Source organism: Astatotilapia calliptera, chromosome 13, assembly GCF_900246225.1.
Source record: "Astatotilapia calliptera chromosome 13, fAstCal1.2, whole genome shotgun sequence".
Lineage (NCBI taxonomy): Eukaryota > Metazoa > Chordata > Actinopteri > Cichliformes > Cichlidae > Astatotilapia > Astatotilapia calliptera.
In genome coordinates, this window is record NC_039314.1 from 29,333,706 (window position 1) to 29,358,662 (window position 24,957).

Sequence of the window (24,957 nt, forward strand, 5' to 3'; positions counted from 1 at the left end):
TAAATAAATCGGACGAGGCTCACAGGAGGAGATCCATCCAACACCTCACGTCCTCACAACCGGAACACGCTGAACCCTGCATGACCTTAGCTGTCATCTCCACATTTCTTCTTAGAAGTGTGTGTGTGTGTGTGTGTGTTTCCAGATTAAGATCTCCTGGATCTCCGTGTAAAACCTTGAAAGTTTGTTCATATGCATTTCCTGCACATATAACGCCCAGCGGGACGCCGACAGCGACGACGGGGTTTCTGTCTCATTCATCTGCGTCCTCCACCCGTCTGCCGGAGCAGAGGGAGGAGGACGGGCTGTTTGTTTGAACAGGAGGAGGAGTGCAGGCTGGCAGGCTGTTTTTGGCTGCAGGCTTCAGTTGCATAATGGCAGGAAGGCGGTGGGAGAGTTTGGACTGGGAAGGGGTGGAGAGGAGGAGGAGGAGGGGCCATGTTTAAGTGAAAACTTTCTGTTGTGTACGGACAATTTTATTTTTTCCTGTCACGTCCTGGTTTGATCCAGGATTTGGGAGAATAAATCTCCGGTGATTCGGGAAATGAAAGACGACAGGATGAGGTTTGAGCCGGAGCTCAGCCCCGTGTGGACGAGCTGAAGCATCGTTAGCTGCTGCCTCTGTAATCAGCATCCTTATCGGTGTATTTAGAGTAAAAGCACATACTCGGGATTCTTCCTCACATGACGTGAAACAGCACCAAAGTTAATGTTCACACAAATGACCTCAAAACCCCCGACCTTCAAAGAGCTGTAAGGAACCCTCCCCCATGTTCGTTTGTTTGTTGTAGAAAAATGTAGATTTCTCAAATTTTATTTAGAAATATACAACATCACGTTGTTGCCACTGAAGGTGAAACAAGTAACAATAATAATCAGAGATTGAATTTTAAAATTCAAACTTAAAAAATTGTAAATATATGATCGTGAAAAGTGGGAAAAAATTATGAAGTAAATGTATGAGGAAAAAAACAGACAAACTTTATTTTTTGTAGTGAGACAAAGTGGGAAAACGGAGAAAACATACGTTGTTATTAATATTCAGAAAAACATAAAAAGACACGATTTTGTTAATTTAGGATCCAAAGCTGTGTTTGACCCTTTTAAGGCTCAGATTTGTGAAGCTCGAGGCGTTGTACTTACATCACGTGCATTCAGCTTGTCCCAGGTCGTGGTTTCCATCCACATTTGGCTTTGTGCGAAAATCACGTAAAGAGCGAGTGCAACAACAAAAACGGATCATCACGTGTCCACCGTTAGCTGCCACAACCAGAAGTGACGTCATGGGAAACTTGGGAGGCTTAGAGCTTAAATTTCAATGTTAGAAATCGTTTATTTACATTTATTTATTTTATTTTTTGGGGGGGGGGATTTTGCACAATAATATTTTTTTTAATTTTTCCTGAAGTTTATAAAAATTAAACCTATAAAGACACTCCAAATTTCCTGTGGTTGGAAACTATTTTGTGCAATGTTTTTGCATTTAGCTTTGAAATTTTTGAAGTTTTTCTGAAATTTCTGTAAGTAGAAATGTTTTTTTACAAACAAACAAACCCCCACAAAACAATTTTGATTCTTTTTTTTTTTTTGCAGTCTCTCTAGTTCCTAGGGACTTAATGCATACATAATATTATAATTTGGGATGTAACAGTTGCATTGATGCATAGTGACTTGAAATGCCCCCAACAGCTGGTAAAAGTATAAAGATAAGCTGTGCTTGGTTCTGTGGTGGACTTTAAGGGTCTCCAAACGTGTCACATGACTGTGACTCATTCTTACGGTTCGCTGTCAGTTTCCCGATGAGCTCGTGACCTCCTGTGCTGAATGTTCGACCCTCGGCTGAGCAGCAGCCTGAACAAATCTGTAAAACGTCAGAAACATGAATAAAAACAGCGCCGTGTGTTTCACATCGACGTGCTCGCTCACTCCCTCGCCTCCTCGCGTCGTCTCCGGGTTCGCACTCTCTCAGTAACGGCGTCCTCTGTGTGGGCGCCGAGCTCAGGCCGACGTGTTTATGTAAAAGCCTTTCAGCGCTCTGGCCGTCAGCTGGAAACGCTCACGCTCTGACAGCCGGGAGGCCTGTGGCGGGACTTCATCGGCCGTACGCTGAACTCGGATCAGCCAGTTTGAGGCTCTTCAGATTGTTTCCGTGTTTAGTGGCGCTCGGACAGTGAAGCTAATACTTGAACAGAAATATTAAATCTCTGTATTTTATTGTGTTTTTTGTTTTGTTGTTTTGTTTTTGGAGCCTGACGACTTTTAAAAATGCTCAATCAGAGGCTGCTCTCGCTCTCAGATGTGCCTGGGCATGACATCACTACATCGTTAACATTTTACCTGATTAAGAAAAATCTAATCTTAAAGATGTGCGGTGACGTTACCGTGCACGGTGTGAGGAGAAAACGCCGTCGTCTGGTTGGCAGTTGTAACAGTTTTTCAGCAGCGTTTGCTCCATGTGGATCTCTCCTGAACTTGCTAAGATAAAAATGGTGGAAACAAAACAAACAAACACGTGAAAAGCTGCAGATTTGCAGCGCTGCTGTGCGCCTGCACGGCCTGTCGCTCACACATGCTTCCTGTGTGAAGGTAAAATCTGCACGGCCTCATTAAATGAAGGCTCGCAGGGAGCGATCACGTGAAAGCTGCTGGTGGAAAACTACATCTGTTACGCAACATTTGCTTCTGTCTCTCGTCCTTTTATCCTTTTTACCCCCCTCCCACTGAGCCGTCTGTCACTGGCTGAGGATTGTTTCTCTCTGAGCCTGAACTCCATCAAAAAGGCTGCAGTGTTGAGAGACACCAGTGGAAGTCATCACTGGATTCTTATCAGCTGCCATCAGCTTTGTGTGTGCGTGTTCGTGCGCGTGCTGGCAGTGAGGACTTCTGTGGCATCGCTTGGTTTGAAGCCTCAAAGTCAGTTTTATGTGCTCCTGTCCGAATGCATCATACAGAGGCCACGCCCCTAAAAATGCAAACTTTAAGCCTCAATATAGTTTAAACAGGTGAGTCCCCCCCCCCTACAGGTGTCAGACCTCAGAACAGTTTGTGTATCAGCCTCTAAACATGTTTGTTTCTGCTGTCAAGTTTTAACATGCGAGTCTATGGGGACTGACTCACTGCTGCCTCCGCTGGTCGGTCGAGGAACTGGTGCATAGAAATGGGGGAATTAATTTAAAAACATGGCCGCCTGGCATCATGTCAGTGCGTGATCGAAATGCTACCATCTACACTTCCTGGGTGAGCAGAGGATGCAGCGTGTTATTGATGGGACACACACACACACACACACACACAGCACTCAGGATGCTCATTGATAATTAATAGCTGCTCTGGCAGCTGCATAGTTAAGAGCACATGGCGTGTGTGTTCATGAATGCTAACTAAGTGCCCCCTGAGCTGCTGGATCAGATATTGATTGTGTGCATGTAGCAGTAAATGGTGGACTTAAATAATAGGAGTGTGTGTGTGCAGCACCCACACATGGACAGATGTTAATCCATTGTGAAGTTATCAAATATAGATTTGAAATGTACTGAAGGCAGCTCTGCTCTCACGTCATCAGCAATAAAGAACTCGATGCATTTTACAAACCTGCACACGTGCAGTGAGAACGCCGCCTCCTCTTCCTCCTCCTCCTCGATGAAGGAAGAACAGTACAGTTCTAATCATTTATGAATGTGTAGATGGACGTCCTCGTGCTAAGCTGTAAAGTGATATAATGACTGAATCCATTAACTGACTGATGTTCTCTACGCTGACTCATCAATTATGAGTGTAATGGAGTAAACACAGGCCAATTAACGGACCTTTAACCAGTTTAGTGGATGAGCTGAAGCCTGTCAGCTTGTTTCAGTCATGTAAGGAAACCAATGTGAGACCTTTGAAGGCTTTCTGATTCCAGCTGCTGTGAGAGACCGTCTTTAAGACGGCGAGCACCTTTTGTTGGTTTCAGTAAAACATCTGCAAAATAACCTGAGTATATAGAAATGACCCCTCATTTCCCTTTAAGTGTAAAAAGTGCACAAACACTATAAACATGTTTACCTGTGCAGCCGAGATTAAAAGCAGAAACCATGAATCCAAGTGAAGGATGTCCCTCAGACGTGCTTCTTATCTCTGTCTTCTGATCAGCGTGGGAAACCCTCACATGTACACTTTTGGTTAAACAGCAATAATATTCCACATCGTTACGATCCAAACAACTTATTTAGATCCTGTGAAATCTTTTAAACTTTCCAGATGTTCCTACGTCTGCCCCGGGATTCACGTCTCCTCTCCTGTCAGAGTATCCTGCTTAAAATCCACAACGCGCTCTCGTGTTTTTACTCTTCCATGGTGTTGGCGTTAAAGACAAAGATGTGAAAACAACCTTATCGTCTGGAAATCTTTGGCTTGAAGCTTCTTACACCTGCATTGTCTTTAATATCCAGCAGGGGGCGACTCCAAAAAACCAAAAAACCTTCAAACTCCTGAACATTTTTTTTCTGTCCTTGATGATGTCACTGGAAGTGGGCGTAGCTAACGAGAGCTTGACGTCAGCGTGGCTCCCTCCATCTTTTACCTACAGTCTGTGGTGGTAACTTTGACCCTGTGTGTTTGAAGAGGCTCGTTTTGACCCCTTTTTATAAATCACATAATTCTGTTAAATTAAACCTTCTGACTTTTCCTAAAATATATATTTTTTTAATCATTTGATTAATTTTTGGAGTGAGAATAAAAGGGGAAATACAAATAATGATCATTTATACCCAGATGTGATGTGGACGTCATTTGGACCCCCACAATGGCAGCATGCTGAGTTGCCTAGCAACACCGTTTACACACATTTAAACATGAAGGCTGGTGTAACAGGATTTGTAAAATTAATAAAACTGAGTCTTAAATATCTGTTTAGTCAAATCTTAATTTTAATCAAAGGAAAAATTAACATCTGACCTCCAGGAAACTTCTTTGTTGCAGGACAGTGTCAGAATGGCTCCCCCTGGTGGTTCTACTGTTAAATGTTATTTTTGGAATTTTTACTAATGAACGTTAAAACATTTTTTTTTTTTTTTTAGATTAAGAGCTCACAGGTCTAAAGTGACGGCTCATTTTTGCCTTGGTCACAGTTCCAGTCTGATTCTGGAGCTCACTAATAAGTCCATTTTTTATCATTTTAATGAAGTTCTATCGGCGTGTCTCTACTCTGTCCTTTGACTTGTTTTCTGAAATTCCTGCTCTCTCTGTCTCACTTGAATCTCTGCTCTGAACAAAACAACTCGCTCGAGTGAGCAAATGTGACCGCATGACTTATTGATGGCGAGCGGTCGCGTTGTCTGGCTGGCTGGCGAGGGGAGCTCGGCTAGGTTGGCTGCGTGCGGTTTTTCACCTCTCCGGCTTTCTGATTGGACTGTTTTTTAGCTGTGTTTAGCCGAGGTCGGTGTGAAGCTGCAGACGATTGGTTCTCACGGAGAACAAACGGGCAGAGACGACTGAAGCGCATCCAGAGAAAATCAAAGTGACAGAAACACAAAGAGGAACACAAACAGCCGGCGTCAGCTGGAAGGACGCCTGCGCGGTTCAAACACCAAAAACGCTCATTTAAGTTACTGGGACCAAAATATGGAGCGCTACGATAATAACATCTGCTGGTTCTCAAGTAATGAATTCACAACATATCACGGAGGACTGAAGACCAACGAAGATGACACAAAAGACACATTTCAAATGTCTCTCCCCGCGGCCGCTGCTGATTGGCCCTTACTTGTGACATGTGACCAGATGGAAAATGATGTCAGCCATCAAAAGAAGCTGAATATTGGTGCTGATCTCTGACAGAGTCACTGCTCTTATATCGAACCACCTGCTATTAACACATGATCAGTATGTGGACGTGCATTGTGGGTAATTTTGTTTACAGCTGCTTTAGATTTGCTTCAGTTTTATCGTCATCGCAGGAACGTGTCCATCAGCTCGCGTGACTTTTCCCGATAAGAGATCCAGATGCAGATCGGGGTCTTTAAACAGGTGGAAAAGGGGGTCTCAGTTTTTCCTTCCTACTCTCTCTGTCTCTCTCTCGCTGTCCCATTCACTCATGTGCTCACTCGCCCTCTCTCATTCTCCCACCCAGCTCTCTCTCGTGATCTCATCTCCTCTGACTGCTGACACATTCCTGTGCTTTCAGCCCTTTATTCCCTTTTGTGTGTGTGTGTGTGTGTGTGTGTGTGTGTGTGTGTGTGTGTGTGTGTGTGTGTGTGTGTGTGTGTGTGCGTGCGCTCACATGACAGAGCAAAGGGGCCCCGGAAACTGACTGAATGGTTTTGGCTCATCCAGTTTCAGACCCGAGTGAAATCCCGCCGTAGCTCAAGGCTTCGTCAGCTGTGCAGATTCCGTGTTTGCTGCTTCAGGTTTTAGACATTTTCTTTTTTAAATGTGTTTCTGTGGTTTTGCTGAAGTCAGTCAGGTTTTTAGTGTTCACCAGTTTTCTGTTTCATAGCTTATGCTGGAGATCAGCTTCAGTCCTGATGGATAGAGCTCCGTCCCCACCTTGGAGCTCCACCCCTGCCTCAAAACTCCAGGCTGATCAATTTGGGGGCTTCTGCTTGTCTGCCAGCTTTTCTAAGAGCATCACAGTCTAAAAACACACGAACCTCAGTTTAAAGGTCAATTTTTAAAGTTCACTAAATGCACAGTGTTCCCTTTTTTGCCACCTACCTTCAGTCCACCTGAAGGACGTCTATGGTGATGGTGTGACGATTCCTGGGAAAGCTCTGCAGGGCCCAGGAAGTCTGTAGTTCTGCGGTATTTGAGTCTTTAGGATGTTTATTGCCTTCATTAGGGTGATTCTTGTGATGGATTTAAAGAGCTGCTCAGTGAGTGTGACAAAACAGCAAACCCCTGCTAAAAGATCTGCATCTTTAACGTGAAAATATTACTTCCACTTCTTGTAGCTTTAAGTCACCGACGGCACCGTCGCAGGCGAAGTGAAACTGCTGCATTAACGTTTAGTTAGAAAAGCTTTTATTTTGAAAGAGGTGCTTTAATTTATGTAACCCTGGCGACGTGGTTCTGGGGCAGACCTTTATGCCTGAGTCATTATTGATCCCTGCTGATTGATTTGTGTGTGTGTGTGTGTGTGTGTGTGTGTGTGTGTGTGTGTGTGTGTGTGTGTGTGTGTGTGTGTGTGTCCAGGCTTGGCGTTGCTGTTTGTCCTCTGATGGAAGGACAAACAGCTGCTCAGAGGACTGCAGAGCGTCAGACACCTGAATCAAAAGGTGAAACGAAACGTTTTTTCTCACAGGTAAATGGAGGCGGAGACTCAGCTGTGCTCTGGTTGTCAAACACCTTAAAGGTGTTCCAGCTTCATGCTTCTGGACTGCACCAGAGTAGCTCTGCAGGACTCTCAGGTCAAAATAATCCTCCGTTATCATGTATTTGTCTTAAACTGGCAAGTTCACTGCTTAAACAAGCCGCAGATATTTGATGCCGCGACGTTGCTACAGTGCAGAAAATTTAAATCGTACACAAAAATAATCCTGGAATAGACTGAATGTAAAAGACTGTCCTGGCTGCAGAATTCAGGCTGGAGTTTAGTCGTCCTCTCTCTTTTTGACGTGCTGGGACTTGTTGTTGTTGTTGTTGTTGTTGTTGTCTGGATCTTCTGGTCGAGCCTCCCTTTTGACGCTCTGAATAACAAACGTTTACAAAAAGGTGCGTGGGTCACGTGAGTCCATCATCAATATGTTTGGAGACATCAGGTCAGAAGGTCGCTGCTACACGACCGGAGTGCTTGTTGCAGCCTCACGTGCCGCCCCCTGGTGGCCGTTATTAATAATTCAGCTTCCACACCGCGTCACGCTGCACACCTGGAGCTGCAGCCGTCTTTTTTCCTGCTGATGTAGTTTGAAATAAAGTAGGATGCTGATGCTGTAGTTTACTTTGAGAAACGTGACCGATGAAGGTCCTGTAGCAGGTAAAACGTTAATAAATGACTAAAATTTGAATTGGACAGAAACAATAAATTGCAGTTGGATCTTGAAGTCCTTCCTACTTTGCTGCATCCACACGCTCTGTCGTCCGCATGCGTTAGCCTGGATGGATCAGCTCGTTGTGGGAGGAGCCGGTCTGTACGCTCCTCGTGTTCGTGACGGTCCGCTCACCCTGACGCGTCCCGCGGTTGAAGCTCGTCTCACAAAGAGCTCGCTGTCTTTCTGTCGTTGCACCAAAAGTCTGGACGTCAGACTGATTTTAGATCAAAGCTGCAGACAAAATGTTTCTGTTGAGCTTTGGAAACGGCTGATTCTGGACCTGTGATTGGAGGATTGGGGTGCGTGTGTGCACTCGAGTGTTAAATGTGTAAAGTCGTCCTTGTTTAATCCGAGGAGCCGAGGCGTAGACGGGCCGCTATGTTTGAGCTCGAGCTCATTTACAGAGCAGATCAAATCTGAATTTTCTTCCCTGCATTTGAAGCCGTCATTGTGAAAAGTGAGCAGGGCTGTCTGCGGCCCATTGATTAGTCATCGTAACCATGGCAACCTCTAACTCTATTAACGGCTCAGATAACCTAATTAGCGTAGTGGAGATGCTCAGTGTCCTGCCCTTTAACTGTCATATTTGTGCTGCGCGTCCTCCAATCGGCTCCCTCAGGCACGATCAGCTTAAACTCCGCTTTCTCTGAGGCGACGCTTCCACGGGAGGATTCTGATTGGACGTCACAATTAAACAGGAAGAGCCAGGACGCGGCGCTCGATGCCGTCTTTGTTTCTCCCACAGACGCTGTTCGTGTGTCCCTGTTTGTTTCTTATCTGAAAGCTGACGCTGGGACACAATCGCACGTTCGGCCGTGCTCGGGCTCTCGGCGCAGAGGACGCCCGCCACTCCAGCTCACGTCTGAAAACTGCGCCAATCAAAGGGCGAACGGTCCAAAAGCTCCGTGTTCCAGATAGAAACGTTCAGTCTTCTGCACATTAATGCAGAAGCATTTCTTGTCCTCAGAAGATGGAGCACTCTGGCTTCCTCTAACTGGTTCTGCTGACCTTTAGTGCAGCATGATTTCTCGTGCAGGCCAATTATGTGTGACTTCAGGGTCTTTGTCTGCTCAGGATGAGATAACCGGATTACAGTGTACATCACAAGCATGACTGTCAGAGCTGTCCTGAGACCTTCACTAACTCCTTCCTGCAGGAGACATGAAAGCAGCTCAGGGACGCCTGGGCTCAAAAGCAGATGCTGGTTTAGTTAAACCCGACACTGATGTCTAAACTCACCTGCTGTCAGACTTCAGCGAGTCCTCGGATCATCTCTGACAGCGTGATGTATCCATCCGCCTGGATCTGTGTGTGCCGTCTCTTTGCGATGATTCAATCGTTACGAGGACATCTTATCTCAAATCTAACAAAAATCTAATTACTGGCTCCGGCTCAGAGTCACTAATTAGATTCAGGATGGTTTCCTCATTAATCAAAGCAGGCTCCACTGATCAGTCGGGCTCGAGTTAGCCTGAGGATTTATTTAGTGTTTTTGGTTTTACCTGACACGTGCATTCTTTGTACTGAGCAGCAGGGGGCGACGCCTCCGATGTAGACGGAGGTGAGATCGAGCGGAGGTTTACGAGAAAACAAACGTCTTCGATCTGTGAGCGTCGTTCAAAGAGTAAAACATGTTCAGATGCAACAACTAATTTTATATTAGCCAAAGCGGAGACCGTCCAATCAAAGAGAGGTTATGTCCCTGACGTGAACACCTGGAGTCAGCTGGACGAGCTGCTGTGATTATGGACGTCTGTAAGGCGAACATCTCACAGCTTCTCCAGCACTGCTGTGAGCTGTGGATGGAGTTCACACGGTGCTGTTGAGCTCCTCGTGTTTTCTTTGCACCTTTTTATAAAATCATAAGTGAAACAGAACCTGAACAGAGCTGAGCGCAATCATTCAAACCTGGAGCCAAAATGGCGCCGTCCCTGATTCCAAGTGCAAGCTTCCATCCAATCGGTGTCTCTGACTTCCTGCCGCTGCTCTGCTCAGACCTCGGTGGTGTCGGGTCGGATAGCTGCTGCCCCACATTGCTCAGTGTGGCCTACATGAGACTGCAGAGAGGAGAGTGATGGATCACCTCCTCATGCATGTCCCAGATAATCTCTCACACACACACACACACACACACACACACACACACACACACACACACACACACCTGTTGCTGTGTGTTTTCTTTGTGACCTTGCTCAGCTCAGGTTTGGCTCTGGTGCCGACCCGCGGTCGTGGAGGAAGTCTGTGGTGATCCGACACGACTGGAAAACTCGAGTCTTTGCTGTCCGTGTGGTTCCAGTCTGGTCTCCGCCGTCGGTCGGTGTGCGTCTGTTCATGGTCGGGGCGAGCGCCGTGGCGGCAGCTTGTCCTGCGTAGGAGTCTGAATGCAGAGTGAGATTCTGCCGGTTTGCGTTGCCATGGTGAACTATTGATATTTGCATAGTGAAACTGTCAGAGCTAAAAATACAACGAAACGAGCGTCGTCTGTTTTTCCATCTGTTTTCAGCTTCATCAGGTAACAGCAGGTGTGCGCTGACGAGACGCCAACGAAGTGTTTGAATTTTATTTTCATGAAAGGATTCAGTAACAATCAATCAGCTGATTGAACCACATGACCTGTGGTCTCTTGTGTCCACAGCAGCTCTGACGAAGCTGCTGACTAAGAGAGCCGGTGACCTCCGCGGGCCTCCGGTCCACTTCCACTCCTAATCCTGAACTTTGATTCGTTTCCACAGACAGGGCGGGTTCTTTTATCCTGTCGCCGCCGTCTGTGATTTAGCTCCGCTGGCAGTGTGGTCGTTCCTCCTCCCGAAGCTTCAGCCGAGAGTCTTTGTGCCGCTGTCGCCACCGTGACGAGTGGGCTCCCACGCGCTGCATGCTGGGGCAGCGTAACCATGGCAACGTGTGTTTTTTGCCCGTCTTTCAGTGCAGAATAGAGTGTAGTAAATAACATTCAGTCGTCCACTCAGAGGAGCAGGTCGTGCCTTTATTTTGAAAGGAAACGATGCTGTGTGGTTTCTGGTTCTCTGCACGTATGAAAGAAAACGAAGCAGCTTTAATGTTGCCTCTGACCGGCCTCAGGAAAAGGTGAGACGCACCCGTGTACGAGACCGTGACGGGTTCTTACTGGGCTCAACATCGTTTGAGTCGGCGAGGGATTCTCAGCGTGGTTAAACGGCGTGAAAGCAAAGCGAAGGACTTGGACGTGTTAGAATGTGTTTTAGTTACTGGAGGTTTCTCAGCTTTCATTACATTTTGTTGTTGTTACTCCAGCAGCAGCTTCTCGGGTGGAGCAGGTGGAGAGGATGATGTTTGCTTGTTGCTGGTTCAGGAACAGAAACGTGTGAAGAGGAGGGAGAGGAGTTTATTTCTCCCACAGCAGCAGATTTAGGACTCGACTCCAAGTCGAGCCGCGCTCCTCCTTCGTTCTCATTCGGAGACGGAACGAGCCGTGCACGCTCTGACCTCAGATCAGTGCTCATCCACCTGTGTCACAGGACACCCCGGGGTGGTGTATGAGGTAGGCCTCGTTTATTGAAGCCAAACACAAACTCTGTGATTTCATGTCTGATTGTTGGACCTTTAAAAGCGTGACACACGGGTGGCGGTTTGTCGTCCACTCGGCTTTACAGTTTCAGCTGATTTTAATTCGATTCTTTGAGTTCTTAGTCTTTGCTCGTCCGTAAACCCTCAGATAATTTTTATATTTTTAATCTTCCTCGTTCACACATGTGGCCGACGTCTCCTGACCGTCCAGTTTTATTCTTTGCCCTTAAAAGCACAATCACATCCTGTGTAGGATTACCGATGTCTGCAGAGGTCTCAGGTTAAAACCAAAACCCCTACAGTCACAGTGTGACAGAGGTGTGGGCGGAGGGGGGGCTGCACTTGACAGCTTTCGTCAGAAAGAAAGCCGAGGCGAGCTTCAACAGGAGGTAATTGTAGTGAAGGATGCTGGGAGGGTGAGAGAGGTGGGAGGAGGACGTGGGCGAGAGATGGAGAGGAGAGAAAAGGGAAAAAGATGCTCAGAAATGAGGCACACGTGCTGGATTCATGTGAAGCTGCATGATGGGAAATGTAGGCTCCAGCAGGGCATTTGTCTCGACTGCTGACCTCACTTTTTAACATCCCTCATATCAGATTTAATGAGGAAAAGCTACAACACAAAATTCTTAAAAGTGTAAAAAGTCTGAATTTTTCCGCCCCGTCATCTCTATTTCTGTACTTCCTGTTCCCAGCCAGGGTCGTCCTCTCTCCGGGCTATAAATATCCTCCTGAGAAGGTTCGGCTCTTCCCGTCGCCTCGTTCTTTGGCAGCTTTCACACGCTGACCTGCAGCAGACCTTCAGTTTCCCGCGCGCTGGCCCGATTCCCGGCATCCTTACTCACAGCTTTGCCTTCCTCAGCCCCTGAACTTTGACCTATCGCTGCAGCAGGAACGTAGTCACCATCATCTGCGTGCAGCCAAACCTCGCTCTCAGTCAGGTGTGTGGTCACCTGCCTGGCCGGAGACTTTTTAAACTCATCCAACTGCACAGCCTCAGCAAACAAACACATTTCACGTGCAGCGCGTCCATCGCTGCGGCCGCCAGGATGGACGTTTTCACTGCTTAAAGACACGAAAGCTTCCTGCCGCGTCCCCGAAGCTGAACCGCCAACGCGTGATGCATTCGAGTGTCTGCGGATTAATGATCATGGTGATGATGATTGTTACCAGATTATGAAACAGCAGCTTCAGTTTCATCCTGCAGCTCAGCGTCTCTCAGCTCCTCACTCAGTCTGCTGCCCTGCAGTGACACACTTACTAAAAACTGTTGTCATGACTCCGTGTGTGTGTGTGTGTGTGTGTTATTGCTTCTGTCTGAGTGCACATTGTTAGCTTCACTCTGCGCGCGCACACACTCACTCATGCACACACACACGGGGTCCCAGTTGTGGCGTATTTTTAGCGTAGCAACACAAGCAGCTCCAGCCTGACTGGTTGTTGAGCTGTAAGTGGGTGGCAACACACACACACACACACACACACACACACACACACACACACACACACTCTGCAGGGAAAACAGACTCAGAATAATTTCAATGGTTGAGTTGGTCTTCAGTAGGCGGAGCCAGAGGGAACCTGTGGTGTGATGCAGAGTAGAGACGTTTGAATTGACCGCAGTGTGAGGAGGATGGGACGGAGTGCAGCCAATCAGAGAGCAGAAGTGCTGACATCTGTCAAATTTTTATTTAAGATGTTACTTATAAGTTTATTTCAATTTTAATCTATTTTTTGTCAAAGATTAATTAAAGTGAAAATAATAAACTTAAAGGGTAAAATCACAGTTTGCATCTCAAACTTTCCTGTTTTCCTCACATTAAAGCAGTGAGCCTCACGTCTGTTTGTTTCCACCAGATTTCTGTTCGTGTTATGAAACCTGAGCTGACCTCTGACCTCTGACATGCTCACGGTTCAGACGGTGGCTCAGCTGTAACTCATTCATTCATTTATTACGTGCTGAAGCTCTCGGTGTCCAGCAGCTGGTCACATGGCGCACCTCTGGAGACAGATGTGACTGACGGCTCAGGTCTGAGGTTTCCCTGCTTTGGGTGAACCGCTGAGGTCGTGGTTAGTTAAACGCCATCTCAGAGTCATGCTGATGACTGCAGGACCGCCTGCGCTGAGTCGCTCCTGTGTTTACCTGCACAGGTAGATCACATGTTGCATTGAAGCACAGACTTCCTATCTGTAGACTTTACTGACAGGAGCGATCTGCTCATAAATGAAATCGTTCACAACCTTTTAAACTACAGATTAGTGTTAGTGAGAATGTTGGAGCTGGTCACTGAACGCCTCACTGCTCTGATGCGTTCACAGTGTGTGTTTGCTTCTCAGATGTTGTAGTAACGTGTTGTGACCAGGAGGAGGCGCCCTTCTTCTAGCTTAGAAACTGTTCTGTTCAAAGGGAGGTTGGGTGGTCTTCAGCCAATCGTGGAGCAGAAGGCACAGTCATGTGACCACCTTCCTCAGCGGCTGAGAGAGCAGCAGAGTGTCTGTGCTGCTTTAATCACAGCTCAGTGTTTCTCACCAATGCACGAACACAAAACGCCGGCGTTGGTTTCCTCTGCAGACTCCACGCTCTGATCGATAAGTGCACGCCCCACAGACGGGTCACGTCCTGCCAGACTCTTCTGTAGCGTCTACGTTTTGTCCCGAGCGTGCACGCCCACAAACACTGAGTGCATTTTGACATGAGCGTACAACGGCGTGTGCTGCACACCCCGTCCTGTTTGTTTATCCGCCGCCTTCTGCAGTTTTGATCTTCTGTGGTCATCGGGGCGAGGGGAAGAGGCGTGGCCTCGTCTGACCTCGTTTGTGATAATCATAAATATTTGTCCAATCAGCCGTCAGCTGTTCTTTAATAAAGCTGATTATGAGTTCATCGTTTCTCACCTCGTTCTCTCCGTTTTCCCTCCCGCAGGTTTCCTAAAGTGATCTCGGCCTGCCAGCCAGAGCCGGTCTGAGCGTGTGCGAGCGTCCGGCGTGATCAGCAGCAGGCAGCAGGTGAACGGACTCGAAGCCAGCGGGGGAGGCGGAGGTGGAGCCACGGGGAGGTCAAGATGACGTCGGTAGCGGCGGAGTACGACCACATGGAGATCCAGCAGCAGTACAACGATGGCGTCAACAACCGCTGGGACGCCGACGACTGGGACAACGAGAACAGCTCGGCACGCCTCTTCGAGCGCTCGCGAATCAAAGCCCTGGCAGGTAGGACGCCGTTCACATCCCTGACAGCTGATGATGATGATGTCACACCTGCCACTTTTATAAAACCATTAGAGATCAAACCTGGGACGCTTCAGAGCGGCTGATCAGTCTGGATCTGAAGCTCAGAGTCGCCGCACTGTTTGTGGGTCCAGCACAGAAACACCTGAGTCCTCCTCAGCGAGCGCTCTCCCTCCTGTTAGTGAAGCGGCTGCAGTTCAGCTGGAGGTGCAGCAGAGGGCGCTGTAAGCCAGCCCCAATGAACAGCAGCTGAGTGGCTAAAATGCAGTTTTCATGTTGCAGTGAGGCAGACGTCTGCACAAACGTTTCCTGTATCTCACATGTGCAGGCTCAGGTCTCCACCATAAAGATGGAGGCTAGAAACCTCCAGATTGGGTTTTACTGCTGTTTCTATTTTTCTGGCTCGTGCCGTCTGATGTGGAGCAGTTTACAGTTTTAGGTTCCTGGTTTGTCGCACGGTGAACGCCGGCCTGCCGCTTCACGAGGCGAGCAAAGCATCCGGGCGGAGCTGGAGCCAAATGTCACGGACACACAGCAACCAAATAATCTGCCCCCCCACGCCCCCACCGTGACTCCAGCTCGCAGGCTGATGACTTCATGTTGTTTTCAGTGTATGAAGACATAGTTCGGTGTAATTATTAGCATAAAATCGGAGAAGCTTCAGTAATGGTTTAAATTCAACCGTATTTCAGTTTTCTTTGGGCCACTTTTGTGCCTGTTGACTTGTGTCGACTCTGGTCGCCAGCGTTCAGCCACAGCTCCACCTTAAATTAGCCAAATGTGAGTTCATGACGTCTGAACCACAAAAGTTTCCAAACTGAGCCCGAAATGACCAAAAAGGCATACTCTGTGATAGGGCTGGGCAATATGGCCTAAAATTCATATCGAGATATAATTTAAAGCATGTGCGGTAACGATATATATCGCGATATATTCTTTTCTTCTGTATAACATATTTCCCACACTATAAGGACTTAAAATCCTTTAATTTTCTCAAAAATCGACAGTGTGCCTTATGTATGAATTCTGGTTGTGCTTACTGACCTCGAACAGATTTTGGCTGCAGAAATCTGTTAAAAATGTTTTAGTACAACTTTGGTAAGCCGCACTGCTTGATGGATTGTCAGAGCATTACGGCTGCCGTAGTGAGGAGCTTCGGAGTAATCTGGGTCCAAAACTCCGTCCGTTTCAGGTCCCAAAGTCAAACGAACACTGAGAGTTAAAAACGGTCTAAATTCTTTCATCTTTAATAAAATCATCAGCGTTGCTGCTTTACCAGGTGTAACAATTAAGTTTAACATCCAGGCATCCATGAAAACAGAAGTTATTAAATTTAACGGAGTTAGAAGTTAACAGGAAGTTAGCTCGCTAGTTTCCACCTAAACATTTCATAGCATGTTCTGACTGAGAGATTTTTGAAACTAATTCAAACGTACAGCTCTGCTACCACTTCCGCCATAAATGAAGACAGAAAACTAAACAGCAGTGGCGTTTGCAGGGTTACTGAAGTTGGACTACCTGGTATATAATGTTGTGCTAGCGACACAGCTATGTTAGCATAACATTAGCACAGTGAAGCTGGAGGATGAACGCCAACTTTTTCTTCCACTCGATAAAAGTTAACGTGACGGATTCTGGTGGTCAGGGACAAATGCAATCGCATAGCAGGATGCTGTACACGGGCCAAACTTCAGTCAGGAGAACAACTGAGATCATTCATCCACAATACGAGGTTAGTCATTAATATACTGCAACAACATGGGAACAGAGCAGCTGCGAGAGAATTCAACATTAATGAATCAATGTTACGGAAGTGGAGGAAGCACAGTTTTTGGCTTTCCCCATATTTCAAAAGTGCTTCATCTCTTTGCTGTGACTGTCGCCCGCCATAATTTGCAGATGATAATGGTTGTAGCCGCTGCGATGCTTTCGACCGAAACAGGCGCAGTTTGATGACATCATCAACATGCGCTATCGCAATAGAGCGTTATAGTCAAAATCTCTATCGTTGGCCAAATTTATATCGTTTCTATCGTTTCACTCCTACTCTGTGAGGTATGAAGCTGTCGGGGTGGTCTTTGGGGGAAATCCCATCATCTGATTGTAGAAAGAGGCCTGACGCAGGGTTATTCTGATATTTGGTGATTTTTAAAATCCAACATTCCCATAAATCAGCTGGAACGAAGTCAGAAGCTTGTGTCGCTCTGCCCGCCTCCGCTCGGCGGCTGGTCTGGACGGTAAATGTTTAGATGCTTCTAAATAAATAGGAAGCGAAATGAATGTTTTGTGCACAGACGAGGACTTTTTGAGTCCTCTGAGTTTAAATGTGTCTGTTTCATGGAGTGGACTGTGGTTAAACCGGCCGCGGCTCGGGGCTGATTGTAAACGTGTCACAGTAACTGAAGCTGTTTTACTCTGAAGGCCGACTGCTGCAGGAGCATCACACGGCACTAAATAATTCACACCAGTGTTAAATATGCAGGTGTGTGTGTGTGTGTGTGTGTGTGTGTGTGTGTGTGTGTGTGTGTGTGTGTGTGTGTGTGTGTGTGTGTGCTTAAATGGTCAATAAAAATTCCATCGTGCTTGTTATGCTCAGATAAAACAAAAGCAGATCATAAAGTTCTGAAATCAGAATACAAGTGCAGCCTGAAAGGGGGAGGAGCTAAAACAGCTGGTTTCAGAGGACGACCTGAGCAGCTGCAGTCAGGGCTGGGGTCAGGTAAAGAAGGATTAGTTTGAGCTGTGAATCATGCAAAGCTGCCCTGTGAGAGTCCACGAATGAGCCATAGTACCACTGGACAGAGGAAGACGATGGTCTGTGAGGGCGGGGCCGGTCTTGTCTCATGTGTGCCTGAATAAAGAGAGGTGATGAAGATGAGGGAGGCGAGAAAGGGAGGAACCAAAGGTAGAAAGGAAGGATAGAGGGAGAAGGAAAGGAAATAAGACTGTGTATGCCAAAAATGTATAAATCCTTCAGTTCTTTAGATTTAATCTTTGAACATTCAGTGAAGTTTTAGCAGCACACAGTCTTCAGTCTGCTCAGTGAGACCTCTGTGTGATGAAGATGATCCCATGTGATCTGTTGGCAGAGGAAGATGATGGTCTGTCACATGCACTCGGCTCCTCCTTCCTCTGCAGCCTCTTCCTCTTCATGCTGAGCTCAGCAGGCTAGTGTGTGTGTGTGTGTGTGTGTGTGATGTTTACATATCTTTGTGGGGGCCGAAAATTGGAAGTTTACTTTACTCGTGGGGGCCAAAATGCCGCTCTTCATGGGTTTGAAGGCATTTTTTAGACTCATAATGTGGTTTTAGTGTCAGGGTTAGGCTATCGTTAGGATTAGGGGGACTAGGAAAGCATTATGTCAAGTAGATGTCCCCACAGAGATATGAAAACACGACTGTGTGTGTGTGTGTGGCAGCAGTCGTAGTTTTTGTGGTTTCAGTAACTGATCTGCATTCTCCACATGGAGGATTAATGAGGAGGGAAGGACAGAAGGAAATGGGAGAGCAAACAGAAAGGTTATGAAGGTAGGAAGCCAAATCAAAGGTAACGTCAAGGAGAGAAAGAGAGCGGGGTCGTGATGAAGAAAGGAAATGAAGTAAAGTGAAGTAGGAACAGAGGATAGAGTAGGAAGGAAGGAGGGACATGAAATCATACAGGAATAAAAGTGAAGTAGGGATCGAAGCAAGGAGTCAAGGGAAGGAAGACGAGTGAGAAAATATTTGGCACAGAAACTGAAGTTTGTGTTTGTGCAGCACAAACTCATGAAATGTGTCAAATAACAGGTGTGTGTGTGTGTGTGTGTGTGTGTGTGTGTGTGTGATGAATCAGACTGAAACTGCAGTCGGTGCTGTGAGATGATTGGTCGTCGCAGTTCTAATAAAACATGACTTCAGCCAATTAAACCTTCAACAGTTCACCTGAAAGCTGAAGCTGGAACCTCAGAGTGTGTGTGTGTGTGTGTGTGTGTGTGTGTGTGTGTGTGTGTGTGTGTGTGTGTGTGTGGCCAACTGTGTTTCGCCTCCATATGATATCCTGGGAAACACAAAACCGCCAGTCACCATGGAAACGCAGGCAGATCTGCTTACAATGAACAGAAGGAGAGTGTGTGTGTGTGTGTGTGGTCATTCTTCCGGCTCACATGGATCAGTATAATGTTCAGCATTGACGATCGTATGATTTCTGATATGCGGCTGTACTGTGGTGTCACGCTGCTGCTGAGGCTCCTCCCTATTAACAGTCCCACAAACAGAGCTGTGACCTTTAGGTTGTTGGTGACCGAGGTGTGTTTCCTTCATGCAGCAGGAGACAACTGGTTGGTGCCGCTCTCAGACTTTTACTAGCACGTGCTTCAGTCCAGTTCAAACAGACGAGTTATTAAAACGTGCTGTGCCTGTACGCTGCTGCTGCTGCTGCTGCTGCTGCTGCTGCTGCTGCTGCTGCTGCTGCTGCTGCTGCTGGCTGTTCCCTGCCAGGGTCTCCACAGGGGATCATTTCCCTCCATCTGACCTGTCAGAGCTGATTCTGGTTCTGTGAAGTTACCTGTTGCTCTCCTGATTTAAAGCCTGACTGAAGGTTAAACTGGTGATTATGAATGATCTGAGTTTACTTTTGGAGCTGTTTATGGAAAAGTTTCACACGAGGAAAGTGGCAGAGACTCACCCAGCCCCACAGTAATGAGAACCAGGAGCAGTCCAGGTTCCCCACAGAGACACAAACACACACGCGCTCTCTTCCTGTTCGGGGGGCTGGATGCAGGAATGCTGGGAATGTTGGTGTGTCTGGTTTTTTTTTAACGTGTGTGGTTTCAAAGTGAAACTAAACTTTCTGTGTTTCGTGTTTTCTGTCTGGATTTTCCCTTCGTTCATGTTTAAGATCACCCCCCCCCCCCCCCCCCTTGTCTTTTTCCCTTTTTAGTACGACTTTGTTTCACGCTCTTAAATTAATCATGAAGGACTTCCTGTTTGCATCCCCTCTGCTGAAGGTCCACCTTTATTTAGGCCACACATCGGGCCTAGCTCGTAACAGAGCAGTAGGTGGCCCGGGTTGGGCCCAGATGGGTTTGAATAATAATAATAATAATGGATTGGATTTATACAGCGCTTTTCAAGGCACCCAAAGCGCTTTACAATTCCACTATTCATTCACTCTCACATTCACACACTGGTGGAGGCAGCTACAGTTGTAGCCACAGCTGCCCTGGGGCAGACTGACAGAAGCGAGGCTGCCATATCACGCCATCGGCCCCTCTGGCCAACACCAGTAGGGAAGTAGGGTAAAGTGTCTTGCCCAAGGACACAACGACCAGGACAGAGAGCCCAGGGATCGAACCGGCGACCTTCCAGTTAAAGGTGCGATTCCCAACCCCCTGAGCCACGGTCGCCACGAATGTGTACACTGTTGTGTTTGGGTCTTTAACATTTAAACTGAGGGGAGAAGTCACTACTTCAGCAGCTTTCTTGTGTCTGCTCTCACCGTTCATCACATCAGTTTACTGTGACGCTGATTAAATACTGTAAAACTCTCACACTTTATGGGAATAACAGTTTAAAGAGGAACTGTTTGTTACCATAGCTAGTCTTCACCAGCTGTAACACGGAGCACAGCGAATCTTCCTGGGCTTAAAACCATAAATCAGCATCATCCAGAACAAGGTTCAGTTCAGTTTTATTTACACAGCACCAAATCACAACAACAGTCGCCTCAAGGTGCTTTATACTGTAAGGTAGATCCTACAAAAATACAGAGAAAAGCCCAACAATCATATGAGCCCCTATGAGCAGCACTTTGGCGACAGTAGAAGGAAAAACTTCCTTTTAACAGGAAGAAACCTCCGGCAGAACCAGGTTCAGGGAGGGACGGGGCCATCTGCTGTGATTGGTTGGGGTGAGAAAAGGAAGACAGGATAAAGACATGCTGTGGAAGAGAGACAGAGATTAATAACAGATATGATTCAGTGATTTTCGAGCTGCAGGCTGATCACATGAAGAATTTTGGCTGGTGAATCTTTTTTAACGTTACCTACCGTCCAACTCTGAATATAACACTTAACGAGCTTGTAGTTTGTTTTGTCGGAGCTCTAAATGGTTTCTAATGCCATGAAATACAGATTTCTTATATTTCTTATATTCCTGTTCGTCGGTGCACATGAACAGTTTGGATCGATTTCTTGGGCAGAAAATGTGAGTAAAATCATTTATGTGGATCCAAAGAGTTGAATCTGTCAGAGAAATCCATTTTATGATGGTGTAAAACGTTGCTGATGTTCTGACCTCACAGGAATGTGTCTGTGTGGTCGGGAGGGCGAGGCGGCGTGTCGGTGTGACATTCGCCACGGCAGCAACACAAGTTTAGACTGTGAGCCGGCTCTCAGTTTGTGGAAGAGCAGGGAGAGGCTTCAGCAGCGGCTCGTCCTCAGTGAAAAGTCCCGGTGTTTTCCCCGAGGCCTCCAGTGCGAGGAGCCTGCATGAATGGGGCGTTTGGTTCGACGGCGGAGTCGTCCCGAGGGCCCTGACCACGAGGAAGCCGGATGACTGAGCGAAACGCAGCGTGACGCTTGCAGGAAGGACAGAGCGTGCTGTTATCTACAGATTAACAACATAAAGAACGGCTCGCTCTCCTGCCGTCAGCTGCAGGAACGTTTGGTCCATCTGTTGTCTGTTTGCTGCGACCTGACCTCTGACCTCTGCACTGATGGCTGCTTTGCGAGAGCCGAAACAGTTTGCAGTTTGTTTTTAGCAAATCGCTGCGTTTGATGGTGGATGGTGACGGATTTTAAAGACTGTGGCTCAGTCATCAGTTTGGTGTCTATCAGACGCGACAGTTCAGAGGTTTGAGCTCGTTTTGTAACTCTCAAACTAAAAACCATTAAAGATGGACGTAGCCACTGTGACACATTTTGAAGCCTCAGTGTACACTCAGAAATGAGTTCATAAACACAAAGCAATAATTTTCATTACAATTCAACAGTAATATAGAAAATGAAAGGTTTATCATGTAATCAAATTTTAGCCTGCTGCCTGATTCCCTTGTCTTGGAGGCAGCGGTGGAGTTGGAGGGTGGGGTGTGTTTCAGCTAATATTAGCTAGACTGTGAATTACTGAATAAAATCCCAGAATTTCCCCAAACCTGGAGCTCAGACTTCCTGGATGGTCTGTTAGCACAGTGACCCCACAGCACCCAGTTGGTCGGGTGATGTCATTAGAATAGTTCGAGTGCTCCACCAGCGCAGACACTCTCCAGTGGTCCAGTTCTGGGACTCCAACTAGCTGCAGTGAAGCTAGCAGACAGCTAGCAGCTGCAGCCGCCTGTGTCACCATCCGCCTATCAGTCAAAGTAGCCACGCCCCCAATAATGCAAACTTTAATACAAATTAAAGGCACCGTTATTCAGCTCGTCCCTGTTTTTGTTAATCTTATCTTTCATTCTGTAAGTTTCATACGGGTGTTATGAAGGCGGAAATTATCTAGAGAGACCAAACCGTTTGCGCATCAGGCTGTAAACATGTTTATTTGTGCTGTAAAGACTCACTGCTGCCTCTGCTGGACGTTAGAGGAACTGCAGGTTTTGGAACATGAGCACTAACTTCAATGTTAGTATAAATATGTATGAATACCATTTTACCACAGTGGAAACACAGAGCAGCAGGTTTATGAAGGAATTCAACATTCCAGGTTTTCCTTTCAGCCGCTGTCACGAAGCTGTGTCCTCTCAGGAACTTTTTTTTTTCCTTTCTTTTCTGTTGTATCTTTAGGTCCTTCCTGTCCTCTAGTTCCAAGTGCCCTTTGATTGTGAAGGAAACTGTGCAGACACCTCAGGTTTCCTCGCAGTTTCTTTAACCCTCTGAGGTCTGGATCCTCGTCATTGTCGAGTAAACCTATGTTCTCCTGTGGCTTGGATCTCCTGGAAAAAATGTTCTTGAATGGGACAAAAGACCTCTTCCTGCCTTCACAACATGTAGACTTGGGGTTACTTTATATCATCATTTAGGACTGATAATATTCTCTCTGTTTGGTTATTAATTGGCCTTTTCTCACTATAATCATGGTTAAACTGTGTAGCCCATTATTTTCCCCTCAAACCCGCCCTTTAAGTCTGTAAAGGAACTTTTATTCCTGGGATGAAACTTTTGATCGCTACTGTGTGCTCGTTAAAATGTACATGAAGTAATCTGAGGCCAGTCCTTAATCTGTGATGGAATGTTTTTATAGAAAAAGTAGCAGAGCGCCGACGCCCCCTCCTTTGCACATGAGCGAAGCAGATCCGGCGAGCTCGGCCTTGCTTTCACATCCAGCCTCTGTAACGTGAGCCTGTCACGGTGTGTAAAGGTGACGGTTACCATGCGGTTGCCAGAGAAGGATGCGGGTTTTTTTTATCTGATGGTCTGTTATCTGGCCTGCCTCATTAGCGAAGCTCAGCCAGCAGGTTCTCTGACCATCACCGCTTTGCTGGCTCGGATGAATTCAGATGTTGATGGTTCGGCTTGTTTCAGAGGCTTTTTCGGTCACAGTCAGTGCAGCGAGCAGCAGAGCGTGGACGAAGCAGGTCTTTGGTATTCACTTTAAGTATCCGGTCTCCTCCCCTGTGATTGGTTGTGAAGTTAAAGCAGCATCAGTGTGTAACTATAACTGATCGCTTTGAGCTTCCAAACATCAGCTCCTCAGAAATAAGAATTAGAGTTTCACTGATGTTTTTAATCAGATTATAGATAAATAATAGTGCAGGATGAGGCTTGATAGTGCATTTAAAAAAAGGCTAAAGTCATTATTGTGATTGTTTTGGTCAATAATCTCAACTTATAATAACTCAGCTTGGACCTTTTTCTGCTTATTTTGACTCTGTGGACTCTCCTAGAGTAGCTTTCTATGATTAACAGTTCAAAATAATCCACCTGTGTCTCGCTGCGGCCCCTCGGGTGAAATAGCAGTTTTAAATTCTCCCTCTAAACATGGCTTTCTTCTGATTGGCTGCCCCTTAATTTGAACATCTGATGGGTGGAGCGTCGGTACCTGATATGACCATATTAGGGACGTCCTCTTCCCTATGACGTCACACAGATCCATGTAGGGGGAAAAAAACAGGATTACTGAGTGTTCAGAGCAGCTTTAAGCTCCCAGGGATTACTCGCTATTAAGAACTATGAAGAGCCGCCACTGGAACAGGAAGTAAGGAAGAGCTTGTCTTGACGTTCATCAACACCACTTTTCTTTTCTTTTTTTTCTTTTCTTTTTTTTTTCTTTTTTTTTTTAAAAGCCATAAAGACTTGATGGCACAGACGACGAGGCAGGACGCCACTAATGATCCTTGATCAGAAGCTTTTTATTTCCTCATCATAGATCTTGCTCTTGATTAACAGCACGAGACCAAACGGGACCTTTGTAGTGACGAGCATTAAATCATCATCTCTCTTTTATGACTGGAAATAAACTATCAGACAAATTAAAATGAGATTAATTGCCTTACGTAACGTATCTGTGCGGCTCTGCGCTGAGATGTGACTGTGCTTATTTTGAAAATGTTTATGGGGACTGTAAAATAGGATTGGCTAAGATGTCGGCCATCGCGCTGACCCTCCTCGCTGTTACTCGGGGGTTTTCTGACACGCTCATTTCACTTGTTGAACTCACTAACTGCACACGCTGCGTTTGGCTGAAAGTCATGGCCTTCAGTGACTGAAGCTGAGGGTGACAGCAGAGCTTCTGTTTGCTGAAGACGGCTGTGGGAACCGCTGGACAGCCTCAGGCAGCTGGCAGCCAGTGCATGACCCCAAATATCAAATAATGATCATGTAAAATCTTTAAAACAGGATGTACGTCAGTGAAAACTCTGATAAATAATAATCGGTGTGATTTAGAGTCGTCGCAGAGGGCGCCGTCTTAAAGGAAGTCTTCCTCGGTTGAACTCTGTGCCTCATTGTCTGCGTGACCTCTGCTCTCGTTTTATCTGACAAAGGTGTAACGGCGTACCTGCCTGTGGGTGGAGTTTTAATGAGGAGAACAAAGGCTGGCTCTGCGGTTCAATTTCACTTCGGGCTCGTTTTTGTCCTTCAGATCGTTGGAGGATGACAAATGTGCGCGTGCAAAGATGAGCCGCGCTCCCGTCTCCGTGGAGCTCGCAGTTATTTCAGGGTCACGTGAATATTTGTTCCATGTATTGTCTCAGTGCTGTGACCTTTGACCTT

At 46.6% G+C, this 24,957-nt stretch overlaps 1 protein-coding gene across 3 annotated transcripts in view; it reads left to right on the forward strand.

Moving 5' to 3' along the window:
- The window catches only part of LOC113034882 (spectrin beta chain, non-erythrocytic 1), a 99,123-nt gene that overhangs the window by 19,147 nt on the left and 55,019 nt on the right, over window positions 1-24,957 (forward strand). For 2 of the 3 annotated variants that reach the window (XM_026190024.1, XM_026190026.1), the window contains exon 2: window positions 14,473-14,759. In XM_026190024.1, the coding sequence (XP_026045809.1) occupies window positions 14,612-14,759 (148 nt within the window). In that variant the 5' untranslated portion in view covers window positions 14,473-14,611. Of the gene's footprint in view, window positions 1-7,202; window positions 7,254-14,472; window positions 14,760-24,957 lie in introns of those variants that run through there. The other variant, XM_026190025.1, reaches the window with a different exon arrangement.